Below are 24,532 nucleotides of genomic sequence, written 5' to 3' on the forward strand. Positions count from 1 at the left end.
CAGCCACCCGGCGCGCCCGCTCGCGCGCGGTCTCAGGCCGCCTGAGTTCTCTCCGGGGCCGAGCGTACCTGCCGCATCCCCTCCTCCCCGACCCCGCGGTCCCAACCCGCGGCGCCCGCCCTTCCAGTGCTTCCCCAGCCCCAAGCCGGGATGCTGGACCGAGTCCGCACACGAGGTGGGGCGGGGCCTCCTGGGTCCCGGGACGCTTTTTCCCAAACTTCGCGGCCGGAGGCGGGCGGGCACCCTCTGGGCGCGTCTCGCCGGGCACGCTGGGGAGGCGGGGCCTCGCCGGCCAGCCCGCTCCCCACTGCCAAATTCTAAACCCCAGGCTTAGGGAGGGGCGTGGCCTCCTGGGGTGTGCGGGCTCCTGGCCAATGGGTGCTGCGAAGGGCGTGGCCCGTGGGGGTTGCGGGGGCTCTTCGGGTCTCTCCCCCAAGCCGGGCTCCGCCAGATCCCCGAGAGCCCTGCCGCTCTCTGGATCCTTGGCTCGCGGCGGTGGGTCCCGCCAGGCTCGCCCTCCGCAAGTCGCTCCGGGACGCCCGCCGCCACCGCGCCCTCTGCCCGCCAGGCCGGGGCCGCCAACCCCCAGTCGCCTCCCTGTTCACTGCAGCTCCTGCGCCTCCGGTTCCTAAGACAAGATGCCGTCGGGCTTCCAACAGATCCGCTCGGAAGTAGGGTTCGGCATGCGGGGGCGGGACGGGGGCACAGGGCCCGCTTTTCTCCGGCTGGGGTCGCGGTTGGGGTCAGCTAGGGGCGGTCCCTGCGCAGGCGCAGGGGGTGGGGGAGGTGGGGGCCTGGCTATTTATACCCGGGCCGGCCACCCCGTGACTGTGGGATTCCAATCCTTCCGAGAGGCTGAGTGGGTCTGGGGGTACCGTCCGGGGGCACGGGCCACCCCGGGGTTTCCCGAGTCCAGGGCTCGCCCCCTTCTCCAGGGCGCGGCGGGGCGCGCCGGGATCGCAGGACGCCCTGCCCCCGATCCAGCCCGAGAAGGCAGGTCCGGGCGAGTCTCGCCCTCCTGGAGCTGCCCGTGTGTCCCGGCTCGCGGGAAGTTTTTCGAGGAGCGGAGGCTCTCGTGGGCCGCCACCCCCACCCCTGGCCGTCCTCCAGGACGCTGAACTTTCCCTTGGCCCCACGGTTGGTGGAGGGGCTGAGGGGAATGTCAGCCCCCCCCCTCCCCCAGCTCAGGTTTCCGCTTGGAGACAGTATGTGCCGCCAACAAGCGGCCACCGCCCCTCGCACCACCTTCCCGCCCCCGTCCCCCGGGCACGGCTCTCCCACGTAGGGGCCGGGCACGGCCCCCCGCCCTGCCCTGCGGCGGAGTCTAGAGGGGGCGGGGAGGCCGGGGCGGAGACAGAGAAGGCCGCCCCAAGGGCCATATGCGGGGAGGAATGACCGCGACGTCCTTTTTGGAATTGCCCTTCTTGAGCGTGCTGGGGCCTCCGGGAGCCTGCTGAGAGCACCCCCAGAGGGGAGGATAGAAGACAGGGGCTGATGATAAGGCTCTTGTCGGTTTACAAATCCAGCGCCGTCAGGAATCCCCGTAGCATTTGGTTTTGATTTTCTCCCTTGCACGGCCAGGTGGGCAAAGCAGGCCGCATCACCCCTTTCTCCCCTAACCCAGAGGACACCTGGCTTCAGAGCCGGGAAGTGACTTGCCCAAGGTCACACAAATCTGAACTCAAGTCTTAAGGCCAAGCCTGTCCCAAGGTCACGGAGAAATGGTGAGGCTGACATCCTCAAACATTTCTCAGCTTGCTGGACGCAAACATCCAGTTTCTCCTTCATGCCCAGTTCCTGTGGGTTCTTCCTGCTCCTGTTTACACTGAGTTCCTTGCTCCATTCCTAATATGGCCCAGTTTCCCTCACCCAACATGTTGGATGGAACCCAGCATCTTCAGGCTCAGCTGGGCCCGGGCCCCTGGGTGAAGGAAAGAAATCGTGATTCCATGTGACCCGCCTCCTCTCTGCTTCTGCCTGCCCAGGATGGGGAACCCCCTCAGCAGAGAGTCACTGGCACCCTGATCCTTGCTGTCTTCTCGGCTGTGCTGGGCTCCCTGCAGTTTGGCTACAACCTTGGGGTCATCAATGCCCCGCAGAAGGTGAAGGGCCTGTGGTGGGCAGAGTGGGGGGCAGGGGGCGGCAGGGGAGAGCCGAGGGGGAAGTCTCTGCAGGCTGTCACTCCTCCACTGTCTCCCCCCGGCACACACACCAGGTGATTGAACAGAGCTACAATGAGACGTGGCTGGGGAGGCAGGGGCCTGAGGGACCCAGCTCCATCCCACCAAGCACCCTCACCACCCTCTGGGCTCTCTCTGTGGCCATCTTTTCTGTGGGCGGCATGATCTCCTCCTTCCTCATCGGTGTCATCTCTCAGTGGCTGGGAAGGTATGGGGCTGGTGGGCAAGGGTTGGGGGGGAGGCAGGCAGGGGGCCGCCGCGTGGCACCCTAACTCTCGGCCTCACTCTTTGCTTGGCAGGAAGAGGGCAATGCTGGTCAACAACGTCCTGGCGATGCTGGGGGGCGCCCTCATGGGCCTGGCCAACGCGGCCGCCTCCTACGAGATGCTCATTCTGGGGCGGTTCCTCATTGGCGCCTACTCAGGTACCGGCCACGGGCGCCATGGCCCTGCCCAGTGCCCTGCTGCCCTCCACCAGCACTGAGCTTGGGGGCGGGAGTGACCAGCTGCCCTCAGCCCTCTCTTCTTCCCTCTGCCCAGGGCTCACATCAGGGCTGGTGCCCATGTACGTGGGGGAGATCGCCCCCACTCACCTGCGGGGTGCCTTGGGGACGCTCAACCAACTGGCCATCGTCATAGGCATTCTGATCGCCCAGGTGACTGGGCCTGGCCTCCCGGGTGGCTGGGCGGGCGGGTTGAGTGGGGCTCTGGGCTGAACGGCTGGCCCTCTTTCCTTCCCACCCTGCCGCCACAGGTGCTGGGCTTGGAGTCCATGCTGGGCACTGCCGCCCTCTGGCCCCTGCTCCTGGGCGTCACCGTGCTGCCCGCCTTCCTGCAGCTGGCCCTGCTGCCCTTCTGCCCAGAAAGCCCCCGCTACCTCTACATCATCCGGAACCTGGAGGGGCCCGCCAGAAAGAGTGAGCTACCCCCCCACACCTTGCCAGCACCTGCGGAGGGGGGGCCCTCCCCGTCCGCTCAGGCCTGACACTCGTCACCTCCAGGTCTGAAGCGCCTGACCGGCTGGGCTGATGTGTCTGGCGCGCTGGCCGAGCTGAAGGAGGAGAAGCGGCAGCTGGAGCGGGAGCGGCCGCTGTCCCTGCCCCAGCTCCTGGGCAGCCGCCCCCACCGGCAGCCCCTGGTCATCGCCGTCGTGCTGCAGCTGAGCCAGCAGCTGTCGGGCATCAATGCTGTACGTGGGCGGCAGCCTCGGCGGGGCAGGGGTGAGGGAGCAGCTCCGGAGGAGGCGAGCCGGCAGCCAGCCCCTGTGGTCCCGCGCGGGGTCGGTCCGCAGCCCCTTTCCTTCTCCTCCTCTCGTAGGTTTTCTATTATTCAACCAGCATCTTCGAGACGGCGGGGGTCGGGCAGCCGGCCTACGCCACCATCGGCGCCGGTGTGGTCAACACCGTCTTCACCTTGGTCTCGGTAACTGCTGGCGCCCCCCATTGGCTTCCGCACCGCCCCCCGGAGCTCCCCCCCCCCACCTCCTGTGCCCGGAGGCCCTCCACCGAGCCCTGACTCTCCCTGCAGGTGTTCCTGGTGGAGCGGGCTGGGCGCCGGACGCTGCACCTCCTGGGCCTGGCCGGAATGTGTGGCTGCGCCATCCTGATGACCGTGGCTCTGCTTCTGCTGGTGAGGCCTGGGGGGTGGGGAGGGAGCCCAGCCCGCGCGTGTGCACGTGTGCGTGTGCGCACGTGTGCGCGTGTGTATGTGCGCGCGCACATGTATGTGTGCGTGTGCGTGTGTGTATGTGTGCTCGTGTGTATGTGAGCGCGTGCATGTGCGTGCGCGCGCGTGTATGTTTGTGTGCGTGCGTGTGCGTGTGTATGTGTGTGCGTGTGCATTGTGCGTGTGTGCGTGTGTATGTGCGTGTGCGCGTGTGTATGTGAGCGCGCGCGTGTGCGTGCACGTGTGCATGTGTGCACGTGTATTGCGCGCGCACGCGTGTGCGTGCATGTGTGCGCGTGTGTGCGTGTGCGCGCGCGCCATCCCAAGGGACCCGGGCTGCACCAGTTTCCCCGTCTGGGAGGAAGCTCCAGCACGACGCCGGCAGCCAGGAAGGAGGGCCCCCGCCCCTGCCCAGTCTCAGGAGCAGTCAGTGGTCAGGAGCCAGCTTTGGAACCAGGAGGGAGTGGGCCATCCTAGGAGCCGAGAGGGCGTTCACGCCCCCTGGGCCCTGGGTAGGGCAGCGATAGGGCAGCCCGCGTGCCGCCCAGAGGCCTGCTCTAAGCTCGGGTGGCAGGGGCTCCGTGAGCTGCTGGGAGGGGCGGCTTTCAGTTCTCTGCACCACCTGAATTCCCTTCCCTCCCCACCTGCCCAGGAGCGCGTTCCCGCCATGAGCTACGTCTCCATCGTGGCCATCTTTGGCTTTGTGGCGTTCTTTGAGATCGGCCCGGGCCCCATCCCCTGGTTCATCGTGGCCGAGCTGTTCAGCCAGGGCCCCCGCCCAGCGGCCATGGCCGTGGCTGGCTTCTCCAACTGGACGTGCAACTTCGTCATCGGCATGGGTTTCCCGTATGTCGCGGTAGGTGCCCCGCGCCTCGTCCCCGTCTCCTACCCCCGTAGGCCACTCTGAAGCGCCCACCCCCGTCTCCCACTTGCTTTCCCCGCTCCTGTCTGGGGGTCACTCTGTGGACCACGTGGGAGCTGAAGTACTGGGCTAACAGCAGAGCTGTCTTCCAAACCAACTGGGGCCTGACTTAGAGTTAAACGATCAGCACGCGTTCCTACTGCAGACAACCGGTTGGGAATCCGCTCTGAGCAGAGCGTCCTGCCCTCAGGACGGGAGAGAGGGAGACAGATGATCGGAGGTGGGGCACAGAGAATCTTTTCTTCACTCGCTCCTGGTCGGTTCCCTTGCCCCGCCGAGGAGCCACCCGCGTCTGCAGAGCCCCCCACCCGCCTGGGCCCTTACTGCCCGGCTCGCCCGAGACCACCCCAACCCCCGCCTGCCAACACGTCTTTCTCCACCTATCCCAGGAGGCTATGGGGCCCTACGTCTTCCTTGTGTTCGCCATCCTCCTGCTTGGCTTCTTTATCTTCACCTTCTTAAAAGTGCCTGAAACCCGAGGCCGGACGTTTGACCAGATCTCGGCCAACTTCCACCGGACGCCCTCCCTCTTAGAGCAGGAGGTGAAACCCAGCACGGAACTCGAGTACTTGGGGCCCGACGAGAACGACTGAGGGGCCAGGCAGAGGCGGGAGGGCTGTGCTCTCGCCCCCCTCCCCCGGCCCCGGAGACCCCTCCTCCCCTGTGCAACACTCTTCCCTGTTACTTCCAGGGTGGCGCCCCTGCGGCCTGGCAGAACTGGGAAGCTGGAGGGAAGGGTGGTCTGAGCGCCCCCTCAGTCCCCTCATGTGACTCTTGGATTATTTATGTGTAGGCTGTGGCCATCAGGGAGAGCCGTTCTCCCGGCTCATCCCCTCCCTCCTCCGTAGGCTGCCCCACCCCCACCCAGCCTCTGTTCCAGAATATTCTCTCACCCCTTGCTAGAGAAGAGGGGGGTGTGGGGAGGAGAGGCCCTGGGCTGACTTTTTAGTGGGTGGACGGAAGCAGGGAGCAGGACTGGAGCAGAGAAGTAGCTTCCTGTCACCTCGGACTCCTCCTACTCACTGGCACTTTCTCTGAATTCTTGCCACATAGACTCTGGGTGAAGGGGGTCCCGTCTTGACCCCTCCCAGACAGAGGACACAGCCTCCCAAGGCCTGAGCTCAGCTCTCCTGGCAGGCTCAGCTCTCTCGCTCCATCTTCCAGGGCACGTGTGGTGAGAGGGACGGCTTCCCGAGGCTTCCAAGGGGGGGCCCCACTCCTGCCTCCTCTGCCCTCCTCAAGGGTGTTCTACCCACAAGCTTTTGACCAACTAAGGGAAAGAGGAGTTTGAAAGGCTGCCTGTAAACACGGGGTGGGAGGAGCCTTCAGATATTTTTGTATATGTTTGCAAAAGGGGTAGGAAGAAGAAACCAAAGGTCTGTTGTACTAAATGTATATATATATGTATATATATATATAGATCCATACATAAAGTCACTGTATGCGATGCGCGTCCTGTCGTGGAAGCACCCGGGGACGCTCCCTGTCCCCTCTGCGTCTCTGTCCCTCTCTCCACCCTGCCTTAGCTCAAGGCCCAAGAATCCTCTGGATGTGGTCACTCTGCCCACACTTAAGCTTCTAGTCATTGTTTTTTTTTTTTTTTTTAAACTAAGCTCTGCACCCAACGTGGGGCCTGAACACACGACCCCAAGATCAAGAGTGGCATGTTCTACCGCCTGAGCCAGCCGGGCGCCCCGGTCATTGCGTACAGTAAACGCTCAGTAAGTTGTAGCCCCCAGTGCTAGCCGCTGCCCTGGGCACTTCCCAGAACATTCCTGCAGGGGAGCGGTCAGCCCCAGGCTACGATGGGATAGGTGACTCACAGGGGGAAAGCTCTTTCAGAAACACCGGAAGGAGGGCTCACGCCGCCGCCCCCTTGGGGAGGGAGTCTCCAGTGACTCCACAGAAAAGACGCCGAGACCAAGACCACAGGGAAAGCCTGTTTTTGTTTTTACTGGAGGCTCAGGTGGCACATGACAGTTCATAAAATGGCTTCAGAGGTAGGGGCTAGAGGAGAGACCAAAAATAAACTGGGGTGGGAAAGAAAAACAACCAGGAGGAGGTGAGAGCTGGCTGGTTCCTTCTCAGCCTGATCCAGGGGAGGGACATGGTGCCTCTGAACAACAGGATGGATCCCTTCCTTCAGCCCTTGATAGGGGACAGAGAAGAAGCAAACGGCTGTTGCTTCGGCCCTCCTGAGTCTCGAGGAAAAGAGGAAAGCTGGTGTTTTGATGTCATGAGTCATGGGAAGGGGGGAGGGGTGCTGGGTGGGGTACAGGGCAGCTGGAAAAACTGGCAGACAACCTGCGTGAGAGAAAGACAGGGACAAATGGTGACCGGCGACCCCTCCTCAGGCCCCAGCGCCCCACCTCCGGGCCTGCCCCCGGGCGCAGCCGCTCACCAGATGGTAGCTCTGGGGGTCCTTCGTGTTGGAGTCACTCCAGTATGGTGGTGGTGGGGTCCCCACTGTTGATGGGGGCTGAGGTCTGGCGAGAACAGGGGCAGTCATTTGAGACCCTCTTATCCTTGAGAGCCCCCAACTTTAACCTTCTTCCACCTTTTTTCTTCCCATTCCTCCCACAAGCAGGGGCTGGGGCTTCCAAGCAGAGCAGGGTGGGGGGCGGGGAAGGGCACCTGCCGGAGGTGGTGGACCCAGCAGCAGCACTCTGGGCTCCCTGGTGTGTGTGTGGGGGGCGGGGGCAGGGGCAGAGAAGGGAAGACAAACAGGCTGGGGCCTTTGCTCTTACCCCCCTAGCCCCCCACCAAGCAGCCCAGGTCCTCACCTCCGGGGCTGTGGGCTGCCTGGGTCCGGGGGGCTGCTGCCGCCGCCGCTGGAAGTACGGGCGGTTTCGTGGGCGCTGAGGCTCAGGCCGGGACCCATCAGTGGGGCCTTGACTGGGCTTGGTCTCGCCATCCCCACCTTCTGTGGTAGGCTGCTGGGGTGGCCTGGGGCGGAAAGGCCTGGGGAGACAAGTGGGGGACTTGTTCCGTCTCCCTCCCTCCCAGGGCTCCCCCAGCCCAGGGGAACCAGCCTGCTTTCCCACCCCCCTGGGCATCACTGAGCTGCCCTGCCCCCCTCGCCACTAGCCTCAGGCTCCTCTTAGCAGCCTCGCTCTTCCCCTCCCCGCTCCCCCCAGACCAATACCAGACGGGGAGGGGAAGACGGCCCCAGAAAGGGAGTCTTACCTTCGGTACCGAGGCCGGAATCTGGGAGGGGGGACGCGCTCATCTCCCTGTTGGTCCCCCTCCAATGGGGCTGTCTCTTTGGGCTCTACCCCATCGGTGCCCTAGGAACACACAAAGGCCTGGGGGGCGGGGAGGGACACCTGCCGCCCCGGGGCCCTTTCCGGCCCCCCTCCTCTTCCTCTGGAGACTCTGAGGTCTCCGTGCTCGCCGATGCCCCTCCCCACACGCCCAGGACCCCCACCTCTATAGGCTGCTGCTGGTTGGGGGGCCGAGGGCCTCGCACAAAGCGCCGTCGGTAGAAGAAGGGAGGTGGGCGCCGCCGCCTGGGCCTCTGCCCAGAGTCCTCGGCCCGCTCCCCTTCGCTGCCCGGTTCAGTCCCGCCCGACGGAGCCTCTGCCACCATGGGTGGTGGGGCAGCTGGACGAGGCCGCGGGATGAACCTGCGGAACCTGCGTCGATTGGGGGCATAGCGGCTGCCCTTCACCGGCGCGCCCCCCGGCCCAGTCACGTTAGCAGCTTCTGCACCCTGGGGGTGGGGGAGACGGGGAGGACAGTGAGAGCTCGCCCCAACTGCGCGCCCGACACCCCCAAACCTGCCTCCCCTTCTTCCAGCTAAATCCCCCTCTCCGGCTTCCCTGCAGCTCCTCTGGGCTGGGGTCTCCTGCCCTCCCCCTGGGGCCTGGGCCTTCGTGTGGACCCTTCCAGGAGAGGCCGCCTCTGTAACTTGCCCCTCCCGAGTAGCTGCTACGGACCCTCTTGGGGTGGGGGGGGAGGTGGGGGAGGAGGAGGGCGGACTCAGGACACGTGGAGAACAGACTGGAAGTGCTTGATGCATGACGAAGAAACCCGGATGTTATTAAGAGGGACGTGTCTGTAGGACACCAGAGTGGCGAAGGCCACGCGTCCTCGGGAGAGCTCGGCCCCAATCCCAAGGCCCGGGCTAACTGGCCCGAGGAAGGGGGGCCTCGGGAGGGCCTCCCCCCTGCAGCCGGGCCACCCCTGCCCCGCCGCAGCCCAAACCTTCTCTCCCTCCACGACATCGAACTCCACTGTCTCCCCATCTCCGACACTGCGCAGGAACTTCCTGGGGTTGTTTCTTTTAATGGCCGTCTGGCAGGGGAAAGGCCATGAGAAAGGTGAGGGCAGCAAGCCCGGAGTCTCCCTCACCCCTGCTGGCCCCGCCACCCCATTTCGTGCGGTTCACCATCCATCATCCGTGTGGCCGGGCCGGGCCGGAGGGCGGAGCGCCGAGGCAGGCCAAGTTCAGTGGGGGAGAAGCCGAAAACCAGGCTCCTCCCAGCGCCGGTGCCCTCAGCACTGTCCGTCCCCACGACACACTCCCTCCTCCCTTTCCCCTCCGGGATTTCCCAAAGGGAGGCCAGAAGCAGGAACTCAAAGCAAAACCAAAAGCAGAGACAGTGCTAAGTTGCCGAGTGGGCCAAATGCACCGCTTCTCACCTGAGAGCCCCTCCCCCCCAGCAGTGGTTCTCAACCTGCCGCCCCCGCGCAGCACCTGGAGAGCTCCTGCCCAAGGTGGCTGGGCTCCGCCCCCAAGCCCGACTGCTTCAGCAGGTCCGGGGGGAGCGGGGAATTGGCAGGCAGGTGATGCTGCTGCCGCGGGGACCACACTTTGAGAACCACCGCACCCAAGTAGCTCTAGCCTGTGTCCTCTCCCTCAGAACACGGCCTAGGATTCGTCCTTGTGTTAACAGGTCCTGATGGGGGGAGTGAGCACACCACGGCCGGGGGGCAACAAGCCCATTTCTCCCAGACAGCGGGACACAGGTGGGACCAATGGCGGTTAATACAGGCACCTGAGGCGAGGGGGGGAGAGGGCCGTCTCCTGGTGGGCATGCCGTCCTGAGGGGAAAGGCAGGAGAAAGCCAGGAGAAAGCCACGTGCTGCTGAGGATTATGGCAAAGGCCTTCGAGAGAGAGGGTGGGTTCTTCCCCACCCCTCCCCCCAGCTCTTACCTGGTGAACAAAGACATCCTCCTTGGTATCATTCCTGCAGAACAGGAGGGGCTGTTAGGGGGGGCCTTGGTGACACCCCCCCAGCTGCCCATGCCCCAAAGCAGCAGGCCCGTCCTCGCCGGCCTCCCCTGGCTCCTTGCAGGGGTGGGGGGGGTGAGAGATGGGGGGCCTGGGGAGTGACAAGAGCCAGAAGCTGGTATGAAGAGAAGTATGGCGAAAACCCTGAGCTTCCTAAGGGCAGAAGGGGAAGGCAAAGTCACCTTGAAGAAGCCGGGCCAGCTCTTTACCTGCTGAGGACTCACCTCTCTGCCCCAGGGGCACCTTAGAACCTGTCAGTGCTGAGCATAACTATCTCTGGCCCCCGCCCCCAACCCCTGTCATGGCTGGAAAATTCCTCTCCATGTCTTCCTTTCTATAGTCTAGAAGGAAAGAGAAAATACAGACGGGGAAAGGAGCAGAAGGGGACAATGTGTCCAGAACCTGCTCTAAACATCCCCAAGACTTTATTCTCACCCTCAGCCCAGAGGTGAACCCCAGGGTCAGCCCCCCCATCAACATACCAAAGGACCAAGGGTGAGAAAGAAGAAAATATTTTACTATTTTCAATCACGACTTGCCTATTACCCCAGTTTATCCTAGCACCCCACGGCGGGGAGGGGGGGGATGGATTTTCCTTCAGAACTTCCCAGGAGCCCTCAGTTTCCAGAATTAGAGAGGGATCCTTCCCTAGATCAAATGTTCTCACTTTAAAGCACTTGGATCTGCACAAAGGTCAGCCTGCTAAGAGGGAACTGGGGCCTCCCGGGAGGGCTGGGCTGGGCAGGGTGCCCGGGTTGGGGAAGGGCCCACTGGGGGAGACCTGGCTCTGCTCAGAATCCGCGTCGACAGCCCCTCCGCAGTCGCGGGAGGGCTGGGGCTGTCCAACTGAAGGAAAGCAGCAGCCTCTGCCAGGGCTGGCTTCCTTCCCCAACCCGCCCCTCCAGCCTCCGTCCCGTCAGGGTCAGGTGAGGGGATTCAAATGAGCCAGCAGCCCTCTAAGGGAGATGAGTCAGGGGAGTGCTCCTCCAGCCGCCCGAGGCCGGAAATGAGTGAGGACTCCAGCCCGGAGCCTTGAGGCGCACGGAGCAGGTACATTCTGCCCCAAAGGCAAACTAAACCACAAGGTGAGACGGACCAGCCGGGCAGCTCAGAGCCAGGTTTGCTAAGTTCCTAGATCATTAACTCTCTGCTGCCCTTGGAGATGCGCAGGAGACTTCACCTTGCCCACATTTGTGCGGCGGCTAAAGACGTTCAATCAGCGTCAGCTGGATATCGCAACCACGTGCCTCAGCAAGGGGAGGGAGGAGGTCGGGAGGGTGTCCAGTCCCACAGGCCAGTTTGGAAGACACCCCTTCCACCCCTCCCTGGGTTTCTCGGATACCTGTTGATGAATCCGTAACCATTCCGGACGTTGAACCATTTCACAGTGCCCAGGACTTGGATTGCTGCCAGGCAGAGATGCAGTGGGGTCAGTAAGATGGGGGGAAGAGATGGAGTTGGGCTCAGTTTGGAGACGCTCCAAATCCAATCTACCTCCCCTTTACCTATTAAGCATAACTTCAAGCCACCGGCTTCGCCCGGTAGCTTCAAAGCATTCTTTCTGATCCCAGGTCCACCAAATGGAAGCGCCCACACAGCGGTGCTCAGGCTTTCAAGACCCTTCCAACTCTAAGTCAGTTTGCTCCTGGGCTACAAATCCAGGCCCTTCACCTAGAACCAGGTACTCACCGGGCCCACCGAGTCCTGCCCTCCCAACGTAAGGATTCCCAGTGCACCTGCTTCCCAGGCTGACAGAAGGCTGGGACCAGGCCGAGTGTCCCGCCGCGGGGGCGTGCCCAAGCGCCCAGCGGGACCTGCCCGCCACGCCCTCCCAGCAGGGAAGGCGCGGCGGGATTTCCCACCAGGCGAGCTCACTCGGGTCAGCTGCCCCCAGCCCAGCTAGTCCTTGGAGCCTCGGGGCCCGGCCGGCCTTCGGCTTCTCGGGACCGCGTGGGCTCCGCGATGCCCCTCCCCCAGCCCGTCGACCCCGTAGAGCCGCTCCGGCACGCGCCCGCCCCTCACCCAGCACCGGCTTGTCCGCCTGACTCCGGACCGGGGGCGCGGGGGTCCCCGACGCTGCCGTCGCGGGGTTGCCAGGGGTGCGGGGACCCGGCGCCGAGGGGGTCCCGGCAGCGGGGCCCGAGGCGGCTCCGACCCCGCCGCCGCCCGCCCCGCCGCCTGCTTTCTGTGGCTCCCCCGCGGGCACCGGTACCACCACCGCTACCACCCCTGCCGCCGTCGCGGGCACCGTCGCCGCGGGGGCCGCTGTCGCCACCGCTGCCGCCTCCGCCTCGCTCATCCCGCCGGGTCCGGTACCGGCCCCCGCCGCCGCCACCTCCTCCGCCTCCTCCGCCGCCGCCACCGCCCCGGCCCCTCCCCCTGGCTCGCGAACCCGCCGCCCCGCTCGGTCCTCGCGCCCCGAGCCTCGCCCGCACGCCGGCAGCGGGCCCCAGGCCAAGGCCAATCGCAGCCCGCAGCCGCGGCGCGCGCAGGCCCCGCCTCCCGGCCACAGGCCAATCGGAGAGGAGCAGCCCCCCGGCCCGCACGCCGGCCCCGCCTCCCGGACTTCGCGCGGAGGCCGAGGCCCCTGCTCAGCGCCCCGTAAGTACACCTGGGCCCCGCCCCGCGACCGTCACATGACCGCCGCCAGCCCAGCCTATTGGCCGACGGCCCCTTTCCCCTCCCCCTCCGCCCCTCTCCACCGGCCGCGGGAAATCAAACGGGCTGGTTGCGCCCCAACCGCCACCTGGCCTCTGCGCGCAGGGCGGGGCGGGGGGGCGCAGCTCCAGGGTTGCCCCTGACGACCCGGGTGGGGGGCCGGCGCCGGCAGCCTCCGCTCGGGCTGGGGGCGGCACCGCTCCCCTCCGCCCTCGAGACGGCCGGGGCCCGCACACCGCCTCTCCCCGAGGGATGCCCCGCACGCCCCGGGCCGCGGACCCGCCCGCGCCGCACAAGGACGACTTTCGCAGCTCGCAGTTGCGCTCACTGGCTTTTGAGGTAGAATTCACGGAGCAAAATGCACAACTCCGCTTATCCGTGCGGCCAACACCCCGGCCAAGGCTGTTTTGACCTCGCCCGAGGGAGGAAGTTCCCTCGAGCCCCTTCCAGGCACCCCCAGCCTCCCCGCGGACCCCGCTGTTTCGGGGTCCCGCGCCCCGGCCGCCCCGTCCAGCTCCCGGGCCGCTCGGTCCGCCTTCTTCCTTTCCCCCAACCGGCCAGGCCCTGCGGCCTCGCGGCCTTCGCACGGGCACCTTCCTCCACCTAGAGCTCCCCTCCGTGATTCTCAGGGTGACCTCCCTAGCCCATCATCCTTCATTTTTGTCCTGGCGTGCTTGAAGAGCTGAGCGGCTCCTGCACCTGCCCCCGCCCCCGCCCCGCGAGGCTGAACTGCACGGCGGTAAGGACTTGTCGGCCTGACTGACGCCCGCAGCAGCCGCTCATTCTTTCTCGAAGAGATGCACGATCCCCATTCCGCAGATGGGAAGACTGAGGTCCCGGCGCGAGGCTTGCCCCGGATTTCAAGGGAGCCCGGGTGCTCGCCCGGAGCTGCAGTGTCCCTCCCGGGCTAATGCGGCTCCAGAAGTCGCTCCTCCCGAGGGCCGCCCCCAACCCCCGACCCCGGCGGCGCGTATTTTTGGCCGGGACGCTGCGCCCCAGCCAGGCCTCGTGCCCGCACGCGCCGCGGGCCCCACGTGCGCGTCCCCAGTCCCGGGGTCCGCGCTCCAGCCGCGGCCAATCCCGGTGCCGGCGCGCCCTCTGCCGGCCGCTCCCGGAGGCGCCGGTTTCCTCGCGGTCCTGCCCCCTGCTCCCCCGCCCGCCCCACCGCTGCGGCCCTTCGCGAGGCGACGGTTCTCTCTGTCCCAGCGCCTCGGGCAGCGCGGACAGAAAAAGAGGGAAAAGTGAGCAAACAACTAAATCGCCAGGCAAGGCCGTGAAGGATGCAGAAATGACTACCCTCCCTCGGAGTGTTAAGGACCGAGGTACCTGTGTCCAGCCCCGAGCTCGAACAATGGAGAAGCGGGAGGGTAGGGCTGGGGCAAGGCAAGCGAGAGACCACGCAGGGCGGCCCCAGCAGCAGAGGGAGCATACGGAAGGGGCAGAGGGAGTTCTGGTGTGGACTGGTTAACCGCACTACGAGATGAGGCTCAGAGGAAGGGGCAGCCCTGTCTGCACTAAAGTTAAAAAGACGTCAGGAGACCCCAGGGTGAGGGCGACAGCGCGCAGGCAGGAAAGAATTCCTGCTCATACAACAGCGATGTACTCTTTATCTCCACGGGCAGGAATTAGCAGATGCCTCAGAGATCAGCAGGTGATTTCCCTGTTCAACGGAAGCGTTTGCCCGTGTGATTTTTTTGGCGATTTAAATATGTTTACAAGCCAGAGCTAACAAGGGCTCCGGCCATTCTAGCCCAAAGGCTTCCTCCTCTGCCACTCTCTTTCCGTTCGCTTCTGTCCACCTCGAGTTCACTGTCTTGCCTTGTCTTGTTCACTGTTCTTAACAAAGTAAAAGCAAACCCCCTGCCTCCTTATCTGTCCTCGCCCTTTGCAGCACCATCAAAGAAACACCAGGCTTCCTGAGAGCAGTCCTTACGGTCTCTGCTTCCTTGTGTTTCTTTCCCACCCTACCAACCCAGATCTGGTCTCTCCCCTGCCACTCCACGGAGATGTCTTCGGCAACGGTCCACAAGCCCTTCCTAATTGAGTCAGTCACTGCATGAGGTTGGGTTCTCTTTCCTCTCGTCCAGACGAGTGTCCCTCTGGCGGCGTTGCCATGCCCCCAGGCCTCTCCTTCCGCGGCTTGTTCTCCTCCACCAGCCTCTGCCTTTTCTGGACTGTCTTCTCCTGCCACCTGCCTTCTGCAGGTCATTCTATTCATTATCCACCGCCCCCCCCCCCCCAGTTTGGGCACCTGCCACGGTGTTCTGAAGCCTGTGTGTCCAGCCCTGAGCACCTCCCACCTCCTACCAGACCGAGCTGGCTCTCTCTAGCTGATTGCTCCAGGCTTCTGAAACCTGACCAGCCCACGTATAAACTCCTCGTCCCTCCCCCCACTCCTCGCTGAGCGACATCACCACGCACCCACAAGCAATCATTCTTTGGTGCCCATCACTCACTTGTAGAAGTTTCCCTCGGCCGCCCAGGTGTAGCACAGAGGTGAAGATGCGTTGTTCAAACCGAGATACCGTCTGAATGATTTAAAAGCTGGTGCCGTCCGTGCCCCTGGATCCACATACTCCCGGCAACTCCCCACCCCAACACACACACTTTCTCGCTGCCCAAACCAGGGTTTACGTCCTGTCTCCTCTAACACCTGCTCTCTCTTAGCTGCTCCAGAGAGCCTGGAGACCTGCAGCCTTCCCCTCTGCTCCCTGTCCCCTCTTTCCGGGCTCAGCTAGCCCTGCCAGATCCTTGACCTTTCCTCCGCATCTCCTATTACTTACCACCTCCTTCGGGAAACCTCCTCCTTGTCTTGTTTTTTTTTTTTTAACCTCTTCAAAATAAGAGTTAATATTTAGCACTTCGCTGTGTACCACACACTGTGTTAATAGGTGCCCTCAATCATTAATTCCTCACGACAACCCTGGGAAGTGGGTACTATCATTATCCCCATTCTCTGGATAAGGAAACTGAGGTGTAGTGGGGTTAGCAACCAGCCCAAGACCACACAGCTGCGGAACAAGCCAAGCGGGGCTTCAAAAGCAGGGCGTTATCTTCGGAGTCACCAACCTCCTTCCGCTATGCCGGGACAATACTTTCCCATCCCTTCTAGTTCTTTCCTTATGTCACGCTTTTCCTTCCAAACCAAATCTCTTGAAAACCTGTCTGCATCCCCCTGGGCTCTGCTTCTTCCCTTGGCCTGGCATCCAGGAAGGACACTGACACCTGCCGTCCCACATCGTTCAGTGGACACCTTTTTGCCCTTGTGTCTCCACCTTGGTCTTTGTGGCAGTGCACCTGGAAACTGCTGTGGCTAGAGGCAGCCGCGGAGGAAGATTGCTGCCCTCCCCGTCCCCCGTGATGACAGGCAGACGTCCAAGCCCCACAAGCTGCAAGGAGCTCCTGGGGCCATCAGCTGCTGGAAGAGGAAAGCCCATCTCCTGGCTTGGGAGAGAGGACAGCCCTGCCGACATCTGGATTTCAGACTTCCCTCCTACAGAACCGTAAGCATAAATTTCTGTCTTTTTAAGCACCAACTGGTGGTACTTTGTTATGGCGGCCCCAGGGAACCAAGAGCCAGCCCAAACCCAGAGGACTCCCCAGTCTGTGCCTCCGGCCTGGGTGCCCTGAGCTCCAGACCCAGGGTGACCGGCTGCCAGCCACCAATCCCCAGGGTCCCCTGTCTTGGGAAAGGGCTCCACCATATCCAGACCCAGAGGTATGAGCCCCACCGTCCCCACCGGTTCACGCCATCGGCAGCCCTCCCCTGCATCGCCGAGATGGCCTCCCGCCTGCTTGCCTCCCCCTCCCTCAGGATTGCCCCCTTCCAGTCCATTTTGCGAGAAGTACCTCGCCAGCAAAGTAGCCTTCCAGACATCCTATCCTACCATCCTGCTTGATTGCCACTATAGTAATTATTCGCACCTGCTATTTCCTTGCTCGTATTTTCTTGTTTGTGATGTGTAAGCTTGAGATCTTGTCTGTCTCGTTCGCTGCTCTATTCTCAGTGCCGAAAACTGTACCCAACCTCTTGCAGGTGACCGGTAAAGATTTGTAAATGAAGTAATGAAGACAGCCAGAAACATCTTTCTGAAATGCATTTTTTTTTTTCTGGCAATACTTAGGCACCTTCAAGGATTTATTTATTTATTTGAGAGAGAGAGAGAGAGCATGAGTGGGAGAGGCAGACACAGAGGGAGAGAGAATCTCAAGCAGACTCTGCAATCAGCACAGAGCCCAACACAGGGCTTGATCTCAGGACACTGAGCTCAGGATCTGAGCTGAAACCAAGAGTCGGACACTCAACCCACTGAGCCACCCAGGTGCCACGCCCTTCAATATATACATTCCCTATGGCCGGCATTTCATCCACTGGGCACATGACCCAGAGAGGAGACAGGCATGGGAATGGGGAGGTGGGAAGTTAGAGGCAATCCGGGCATCCAGCACTGGGGGGAGGGATGGGGAAAGTGGAAGGTGTCCACCGGGGTGGCTCAGTCGGTGAAGCGTCTGCCTTTGGCTCAGGTCATGATCCCAGGGTTCTGGGATTGAGTCCCACATCGGGCTCCCTGCTCCACGGGGAGTCTGCTTCTCCCTCTGCCTACCTTCCCCCCTGCTTGTGTTCTCTGTCACTCTCTCTTTCTCTCTCAAATAAATAAAACCTTTAAAAAAAAAAAAAAGAATATCTCAGGTAGGGGCATCTGGGTGGCAGAATCGGTTCAGCGTCCAGCTCAGATCCTGATCTCAGGGTCATGGGATCAAGCCCCACGTCAGGCTCTGCGCTCAGCGCGGGGTCGGCTTGGGATTCTCTCTCTCCCTCTCCCTCTGCCCTTCCCACTCGTGCTCTTCCTCTTTCGAAAATAAATACATAAGTTAATTAATAAACATAAAAATATTTCAGGTAGTTTGCAGTAAGATGTGTATATCCATTTATCTCTTCCACAACATTTATTGAGCGCCTACTGTGCGCCAGATGCTATAAAAAGGTGCTGCGGACACAGTAGTGAATAAGACACACTAGTTCCCTGCGCTCATACAACTCACATCCTAGTGAAAGGCCCGTGACGAAATGAGTAAACAGATGCACATGATAACTACAGAGAGAAGAGCAAGCCATAAAGGAAATGCCCAGACTGATGGGATAGAGAATAAGAGGATGGAAGGGGGTGATCAGGCCGTCAGGAAGGCAGAACCAGGAGGCATGTCACACTCTATGCTCTGACCTGAAGGAGGAGAAGAGGCACTTGAAACTGCTGGTGCAAAGGCCCTGAGGCAGAAAAGCCTGAGCCTATGGGAGAAAAAAGGTTTAGTGAACAAGGAGGACGGTGGGGAAAGCAAAGCCCGAGCCACCAGCGCCGTGGAATCTGGATTTTATTCCAGGAACGATAGGAATGCTTTGAGGGTTTTACAACGGGGACTGAGTCCTATGGCCTGATCTATTTTTTTTTTTTAATAAACTTTATTTTTTAAGGATTACATTTTTGAGTGATCTGTACACCCAACGTGAGGCTCGAACGCACCGCCCCGAGATCAAGCGTCGTACACTCTGCCGACTGAGCCCGCCGGGCACCCCGTAAGATAAACTTTACTTATCAAAGCACTTTTGGGTTCACAGCAAAATTGAGTGGAAAATGCAGAGGTTTCTCATACACCCCTCCCCGCCCCACACGCACAACCTCCCCGACTCCCTCTGCTTGTAACACATCCTTGGGTGTCTCTGGGGGAAGTAAACCGGAGGCAGGGGGCTGGATTAGTGTGGGGGCAGCGGGGGATGGAGAAAAGTGGACCGCTTTGAAGTATGTTCTGGAAATGTCTGCCGGACTTGGTGATGGGCTGGATAGGGGGGCAAGGGGACGGGGATCAAGAAATCTGGGTTTTGAGCTCCAGCAAACCTGCGTGGATGGCGATGCTCCTTATTTCCCTGACAAACCCTAGAGGAGGGACCTCGCCGGGCGCTTGACGTGGGGCTTGTTTGAAACACGGGCGAGGAGAGCTCGAGCTGGTGGTTGAACATGCGTCCCCAGCCTGGGAGAAAGCCAGGGCTGTGCTCAGATGGGATTTCTAGCCCTGGGTGGGGTGAGCCATCTAGGAAGTCGAGGGTGGTTCTCTCTGTTCTCACAGGTGGGAAAGCAGGACCAGATGGGCTAAGGGACCGGGCCAAAGTTAGACACTGAGTGACCCTGGCGTGGGAAAGGCCTGACGGGGTTTGGAGAGTGCAGGGGGCCCGCAGGGGCTCTGGAGAGCAACAGTGGGGCGGGTAGGCCCCAAATCCAGGTGGAAACTTGTCCTGAACAGAGTTGGCCCTTGAATGATTGTCCAAAGCCCTTTACTGGTTTCCTCTCGGTAGACTCGATTGATCCCATAGGACTGACGCCATGGGTGGGCCTGAGGCTTCCCGGGCATGCTCCCTGGGGCAGTGAGGGTGGAGGGACGGTTTTCTGGGCAGGCAGGTCTTTGGGGCCTTTCAGATCAAACTCTGACATCACAGCTCCATCTGGGGAGCCGAGGTAGCCCCTAAGATGGCCTGATCACATGCACGGAAGGAAGTGCTGACTTGGGGGACTTCCTCTTCCTCCGGGGGTGGAAGGAGGAGACATTGCCTCCTCTCCAAACGGGCAGGAGACTTGGGCCCCAAGCAGGGCCCCCCAATCCTCTTTCTTGTCCAAGTCCCGCCTTTGAGGCTGCTTTCCCCTTTGTGGGATTCGGATTTGGGGACTCCCACTCATCTCTGAGCTGTTCAGCCCCCTTTTCCTTCAAAGAATTGGATCCCCTATAACCACTGCGGGCTAACCTGCAGGGGAGAGGAGGCTGCCCGGGAGGGAGGAGGGCACGCGGGTCTTGGCCTGGTCCCTGGACGTCAGGACAAGGGGGCGCTGAAGCCTGCCCGCAGTACGCTCTTTAACCTCTGGCCTCAAACCCCCATCTCCCTGTTTCACCCCACCCCCCCTTCTGGATTTCCCTCTGAGCTTCTGGATGTTTCTCCTGCTTGGCACCCTCCCCCCACCCCCCATCCATCCCTTCCTTAAGCATTCAGAGCCAGCCACACGCCAAGCTCTGCGGCGGACGGACGCTGGGAGGCAAGGGCCCTAATGTCACAGCCGGCAGGGCAGACAGCCACGTGGGCTGTGGGACAAGAGCTGGGGGGGCGGGGCTCTGGGCCGAGCCAGATCCCCGCTCTGGCCAGGTGGCAAGAAGGTGGACAGGAGGGGCGCCTGGGTGGCTCAGATGGTTAAGCGTCTGCCTTCGGCTCAGGTCACGATCCCAGTGTCCTAGGATCGAGTCCCGCATCGGGCTCCCTGCTAGGCGGGGAGCCTGCTTCTCCCTCTGCCGCTGCCTCTCTCTATCTCTCTCTCTGACTCTCATGAATAAATAAATAAAAAACAAACAAAAAAAAAATTAAAAAAAAAAAAAAAGAAGGTGGACAGGAATGGGATTAGGATTGGGATTGAACACCAGTGAACGGGCCTGGGACTGGAGACGTTGGAGCGGAGGCCCCCGTCTGCCCTTCGGAGCTTTCTCCTCTCAGCACGGACACCATCTGCTCCTTACCTCCCGTCTTCCATCTTGAGATACTCCTTTCCTGGGTCTGGACCAGCCCCAAAGGGTTGACACCCAGCCAACGTTTCTTTATCCCCTATACACAGAACTCCCAAACCCTCCCTCATCCTGTTGAGGGTCAGTCCTTCTCCAGGGCCCTCAGCTCTGACGTCTCCCTTGCCCAGAGGCCTGCCAGGCTGCCCGGCTGGGTTGGGCCCCGTCTGAGGCTCACTCAGCCTCGGCTGTCCCTGCTGTGGGCTGTATCACTCTGCTCTGCCGTCGCCTGGCTACCTCTGAATTCCCCGGCCTGGCCACAGGGCCCGGCACCGAGCAAGCCCTCTGCAACCACCTGGGAGGGAATGAATGATCACCAGGAACACTCTAGACTCATTTGCCCCTGGTTCCTTGAGCTTCCTTTCTCAGCGAGCAGGGTCTATATTGTCCCCAGCCCCAGTCCCTATGCACTTGGTCTGGTTTCTACGAAACTTGCTGACTCCTTTCTCTAGCACCAAGTTCCACAAGGCCTCCGGGAATGCGGGATGAGGAGGACTTTGGGGTAGGGCTTTTCCCTCCAGGCCCAGAACCAAACCTATCTCGTTCTTCCACCCCTCCACCTTCTTTTTCTTAGCTTCCCCAAAGAGGCAAGGTCAACATCACAAAGATCCCCTAGGCATCTTCTCAGGAGCTCCTCCTACTCTCATACCAACTACCATTCATAAACCCATCACTCACTGGGGCTAGACAAGTACTGAGCACTCAGGCCAACAGTATATATTTGTTGATTATCTGATAATCTCCCACTCCCAACTGTGGGGAAATGGCCCCGACCCCAAAGCTCAGGTAGCTGGTAATTAACAGACTCAGCACATATTCATTGCAAGAATTGATGAGTAAGTGAATTCAGTCTAAGTTTCTGTTGGGACCCCAGCGGCTGGGTGCTATGAAAGCAGGTCCCAGAGCCCCTCGCCCAAAGGGTTACCCATTTGCCCATTCTCAAGGTTCATTTGGAGCGTTTGACTTTTATGCAAGCCCTTGAGGGTAGAAGGAAGAATACAATAGTCCCTGCCCAGATCCCTTGAACACAAATAAATGCTCATTGTGAAATATTTGTACCCCCAGGGAACCCCACCTCCACCCCAACCCTTCCCTGTTTTCTTTCTATATGGGAATTCCTTCTATTCATTGACTTAATTTGCCTTCACATGCCACACAGAATCTGTTCACCATGATCTCAGATGTATCATTTAAAAGGCACAGCAAAAAGTTTGTAGGAAAATATGGTAAAACATTAATAGCAATTGCCTCTGGGTATTGGGTTTATGGTTCCTCTGTTTCTTATTTTCCAAAATGTTTTTACAGAAGAGTTCTATTTTCATAATAAAAAAAAATTTTTTTTTTTAAGATTTTTTATTTATTTATTTGAGAGAGAGAGAATGAGAGAGAGCAAGCACATGAGAGGGGGGAGGGTCAGAGGGAGAAGCAGACTCCCCGCCGAGCAGGGAGCCCGATGCGGGACTCGATCCAGGGACTCCAGGATCATGACCTGAGCCGAAGGCAGTCGCTTAACCAACTGAGCCACCCAGGCGCCCTTTTTTTTTTTTTAAGATTTTTTATTTATTCATAATAAAAAAAAAATTTGACAGAATCTTTTTCATCATTCTTTTTTTTTTTTTTTTAAGATTTTATTTATTTATTTGACAGAGAGAGAGGGAACACAAGCAGGGGGAGCTGGAGAGGGAGAAGCAGACTTCCCGCTGAGCAGGGAGCTTGACGCGGGGCTTGATCCCAGGACCCTGGGACCATGACCTGAGCCGAAGGCAGACGCCCAACGACTGAGCCACCCAGGCGCCCCTGTCCTGCTAAATTTTTAACACCAGCTCTGGGTAGAGGGACCCCAAGATCAGCACACAGCATCTGCCAGTTTCCATGGCTGTAAATACTTCCATCACGGCCAGTTGCAAGCTACCAGTAAGACAGTACTGAACGTGTCATTAGGAAGAGATATGCACAGGGACGCCTGGCTGGCTCAGTGGGTTAAGCGTCTGCCTTCGGCTCAGGTCGTGATCCCGGGATCCTGGGATCGAACTCCCGCTGAGCAGGGAGCCCGCTTCTCCCTCTGCCGCTCCCCCTGCTTGTGCTTGCTCGCTCTCTCTCAAATAAATAAATAAAATCTTAAAAAAAGAAAAAGATTCCAGGATCCTAAGGATCTTGGGAAGCCAGCTCAGAGTTTGATGGACTGTGCATGTAAGTCTCAAGCCAAGCTGGGCTTGGGAAGGTGGGTGGGACTGGGATTGAGGACAAACCTTCTATTTTTAGTACGACTTGTTCTCACAGAAGGGCAAGGGGCTCCAGGTGTGTCAAGAGAATGATGAAAAAGACAGCGGGGAGCCTGCTTCTCCCTCTCCCACCCCCCCGCTTGTGTTCCCTCTCTCGCTGTGTCTCTCTCTGTCAAATAAATAAAATTTAAAAAAAATTTAGCAGGACAGCACTGATGGATAGGGAAGGTGGTTCTCTGTACTCTATACAGAGTAGTGCTAGATCAAGATGGTCGAAGACAGTGAGAGATGGGCTGAAGGAGGGAGGGACTGGAGGTAAGAAGGACCTCAGGAATCTGTCATGTGGTTCAGACAGCAAGCAATGAGGGTTTGGTCTGGGAGTTCCTGAGGAAATCAGTGTTTTAGTAACTGGACCTTAAAACATGGGTGGAATCTGGGGGAAAGGTAGAAATAAGAGTAAAGGGCATTCCTGGGGCGCCTGGGTGGCTCAGTTGGTTAAGCGTCTCATCTGCCTTTAGCTCAGGTCATGATCCCAGGGTCCTGGGATCGAGCCCCACGTCGGGCTCTCCGCTGATCGGGAGCCTGCTTCTCCCTCTCTCTCTGCTGCTCCCCCTGCTTGTGCTCTCTCTCTGTCAAATAAATAGATAAAAATCTTAAAAATAAATAAATAAATAAAAGAGTAAAGGGCATTCCAGAGAAGGGGAGCAGTGAGGGCAAAGGTGTAAAGGAAAATGTGCAGAGTGAAGACAGAAAGAGAGTCGCATCAGTGGTTCGGGCTGGAGGCCAGACGTTGCAAACGAGAGGTGGAGTGGGGGAAACAGAGGCCCGGACCTGATCATGGAGTCTGGAATCCGTGCAGAGGAGCAGGGTCTTTTCTCTTGCAGCTAATGGCAAGGCAATGGCAGTCGCTGATGCCGCTGGGCTCTGGGGAGCTCACACCAGCCGTGGGGGCGGAGGATCAGAATGAATCGGTGACACACAGAGCTTTTAGAGCAGGAAACTACTCTGTGTGGTACTATAATGGTGGACGCAGGTCATCACACATCCATCCAAACCCAAAGAATGTACAACACCGAGAGTGAGCCCTATCGTAAACTAGACTCTGGGTGATCACGGCGTGTCAGGGTAGACTCATCAACCGTAACAAATTTCAAAATAGGAGGTTTAGAAAGTCTCCCAGAGTAGATATAAACTTATTTGGCAAACTTCTTTCTCAACAGAACATGGGTGCCTTCCAGATGATTACCCTCTGAGAAAGAAATGAGAAAATAATGAGATGGATTGCCAGGACAGCATCCAAAACCAAGGAAAATCTACAGAATGGTCCCTGGAGAGTTCTTCCCGAATGTCTGAATTTTCATCTTGCTGAGTGGGTGTAACCCCAGAAGGTGGGAAAGAAATGTGAATTGCCATTGAAATAGGATCTGATCAATTGTATTCAGATCAGTTCTCAAGAAAGAAACTTCTATGGGACCTAAAGGGGGACGCTCTGTATGTAAATCATAAAAAGAAAAAAAAAAAAAGCCAGAGAGGTTCTCCAATAATTTTTAGGGGAGTTCTGACCCAGGATTATCACTGTTCCAGGATTATTATTATCCTTCTCCTTCTTCTTCTTCTTTTTCCTTTTAACGATTTTATTTATTTATTTGAGAGAGAGAGAGAATGAGCGAGTTGGGGGAACAGAGGGAGAGGATCTCAAGCGGACTCCCCACCGAGCATGGAGCCAGACCCTGAGATCAGTCTAATAACCCTGAGATCATAAACCTGAGCCAAAATCAAGAGTCAGATGCTTAACCAACTGAGCCACCCAGTTGCCCCTACAGGATTCTCTCTCTCTCTCTCTCTTTTTTTTTTTAGATTTTATTTATTTATTCATGAGAGACAGAGAGAGAGAGGGAGGCAGAGGGAGAAGCAGGCTCCCCGCAGAGCAGGGAGCCTGACACGGGGCTCGATCCCAGGACCCTGAGATCATGACCTGAGCCAAAGGCAGATGCTTAACTGACTGAGCCACCCAGGCGCCCCTACAGGATTCTTTTTGAAGGGGAGACAGACTGGCCTC

General features: G+C 59.7%; 2 protein-coding genes across 18 annotated transcripts; one reads left to right on the plus strand and one right to left on the minus strand.

The window, feature by feature from the left end:
• The first annotated feature begins 376 nt into the window (after positions 1 to 376).
• Positions 377 to 23,914, plus strand: SLC2A4 (solute carrier family 2 member 4). 17 transcript variants are annotated; one of them, XR_013445977.1, is made up of 17 exons: positions 377 to 671; positions 1,986 to 2,102; positions 2,216 to 2,388; positions 2,480 to 2,604; positions 2,720 to 2,835; positions 2,934 to 3,096; positions 3,181 to 3,368; positions 3,497 to 3,601; positions 3,707 to 3,808; positions 4,497 to 4,700; positions 6,380 to 6,487; positions 9,665 to 9,737; positions 10,344 to 11,432; positions 11,575 to 16,164; positions 16,698 to 16,983; positions 18,132 to 18,233; positions 23,694 to 23,914. XR_013445977.1 is itself a non-coding variant. In XM_078067842.1 (12 exons), exons 1-12 carry the CDS (start codon positions 639 to 641, stop codon positions 5,883 to 5,885), a joined length of 1,545 nt encoding a protein of 514 aa, XP_077923968.1. In that variant the 5' UTR covers positions 378 to 638; the 3' UTR covers positions 5,886 to 6,213. The 17 variants fall into 17 exon arrangements, 3 of the variants coding, with proteins under 3 accessions (XP_077923969.1, XP_077923968.1, XP_035922179.1); XR_013445979.1 differs by having other exon boundaries at positions 16,786 to 16,983; XR_013445980.1 differs by lacking the exon at positions 16,698 to 16,983 and having other exon boundaries at positions 11,575 to 14,312; positions 15,954 to 16,164.
• Positions 6,694 to 12,350, minus strand: YBX2 (Y-box binding protein 2). Its single transcript, XM_036066315.2, has 9 exons — positions 12,026 to 12,350; positions 11,346 to 11,409; positions 9,926 to 9,959; positions 8,973 to 9,062; positions 8,194 to 8,478; positions 7,953 to 8,053; positions 7,550 to 7,727; positions 7,168 to 7,252; positions 6,694 to 7,070 (listed from the first exon to the last, which is right to left on the minus strand). Exons 1-8 carry the CDS (start codon positions 12,300 to 12,302, stop codon positions 7,202 to 7,204), a joined length of 1,080 nt encoding a protein of 359 aa, XP_035922208.1. The 5' UTR covers positions 12,303 to 12,350; the 3' UTR covers positions 6,694 to 7,070; positions 7,168 to 7,201.
• Positions 23,915 to 24,532: the final 618 nt, after the last annotated feature.

Source organism: Halichoerus grypus, chromosome 2, assembly GCF_964656455.1.
Source record: "Halichoerus grypus chromosome 2, mHalGry1.hap1.1, whole genome shotgun sequence".
NCBI classification, from domain to species: domain Eukaryota; kingdom Metazoa; phylum Chordata; class Mammalia; order Carnivora; family Phocidae; genus Halichoerus; species Halichoerus grypus.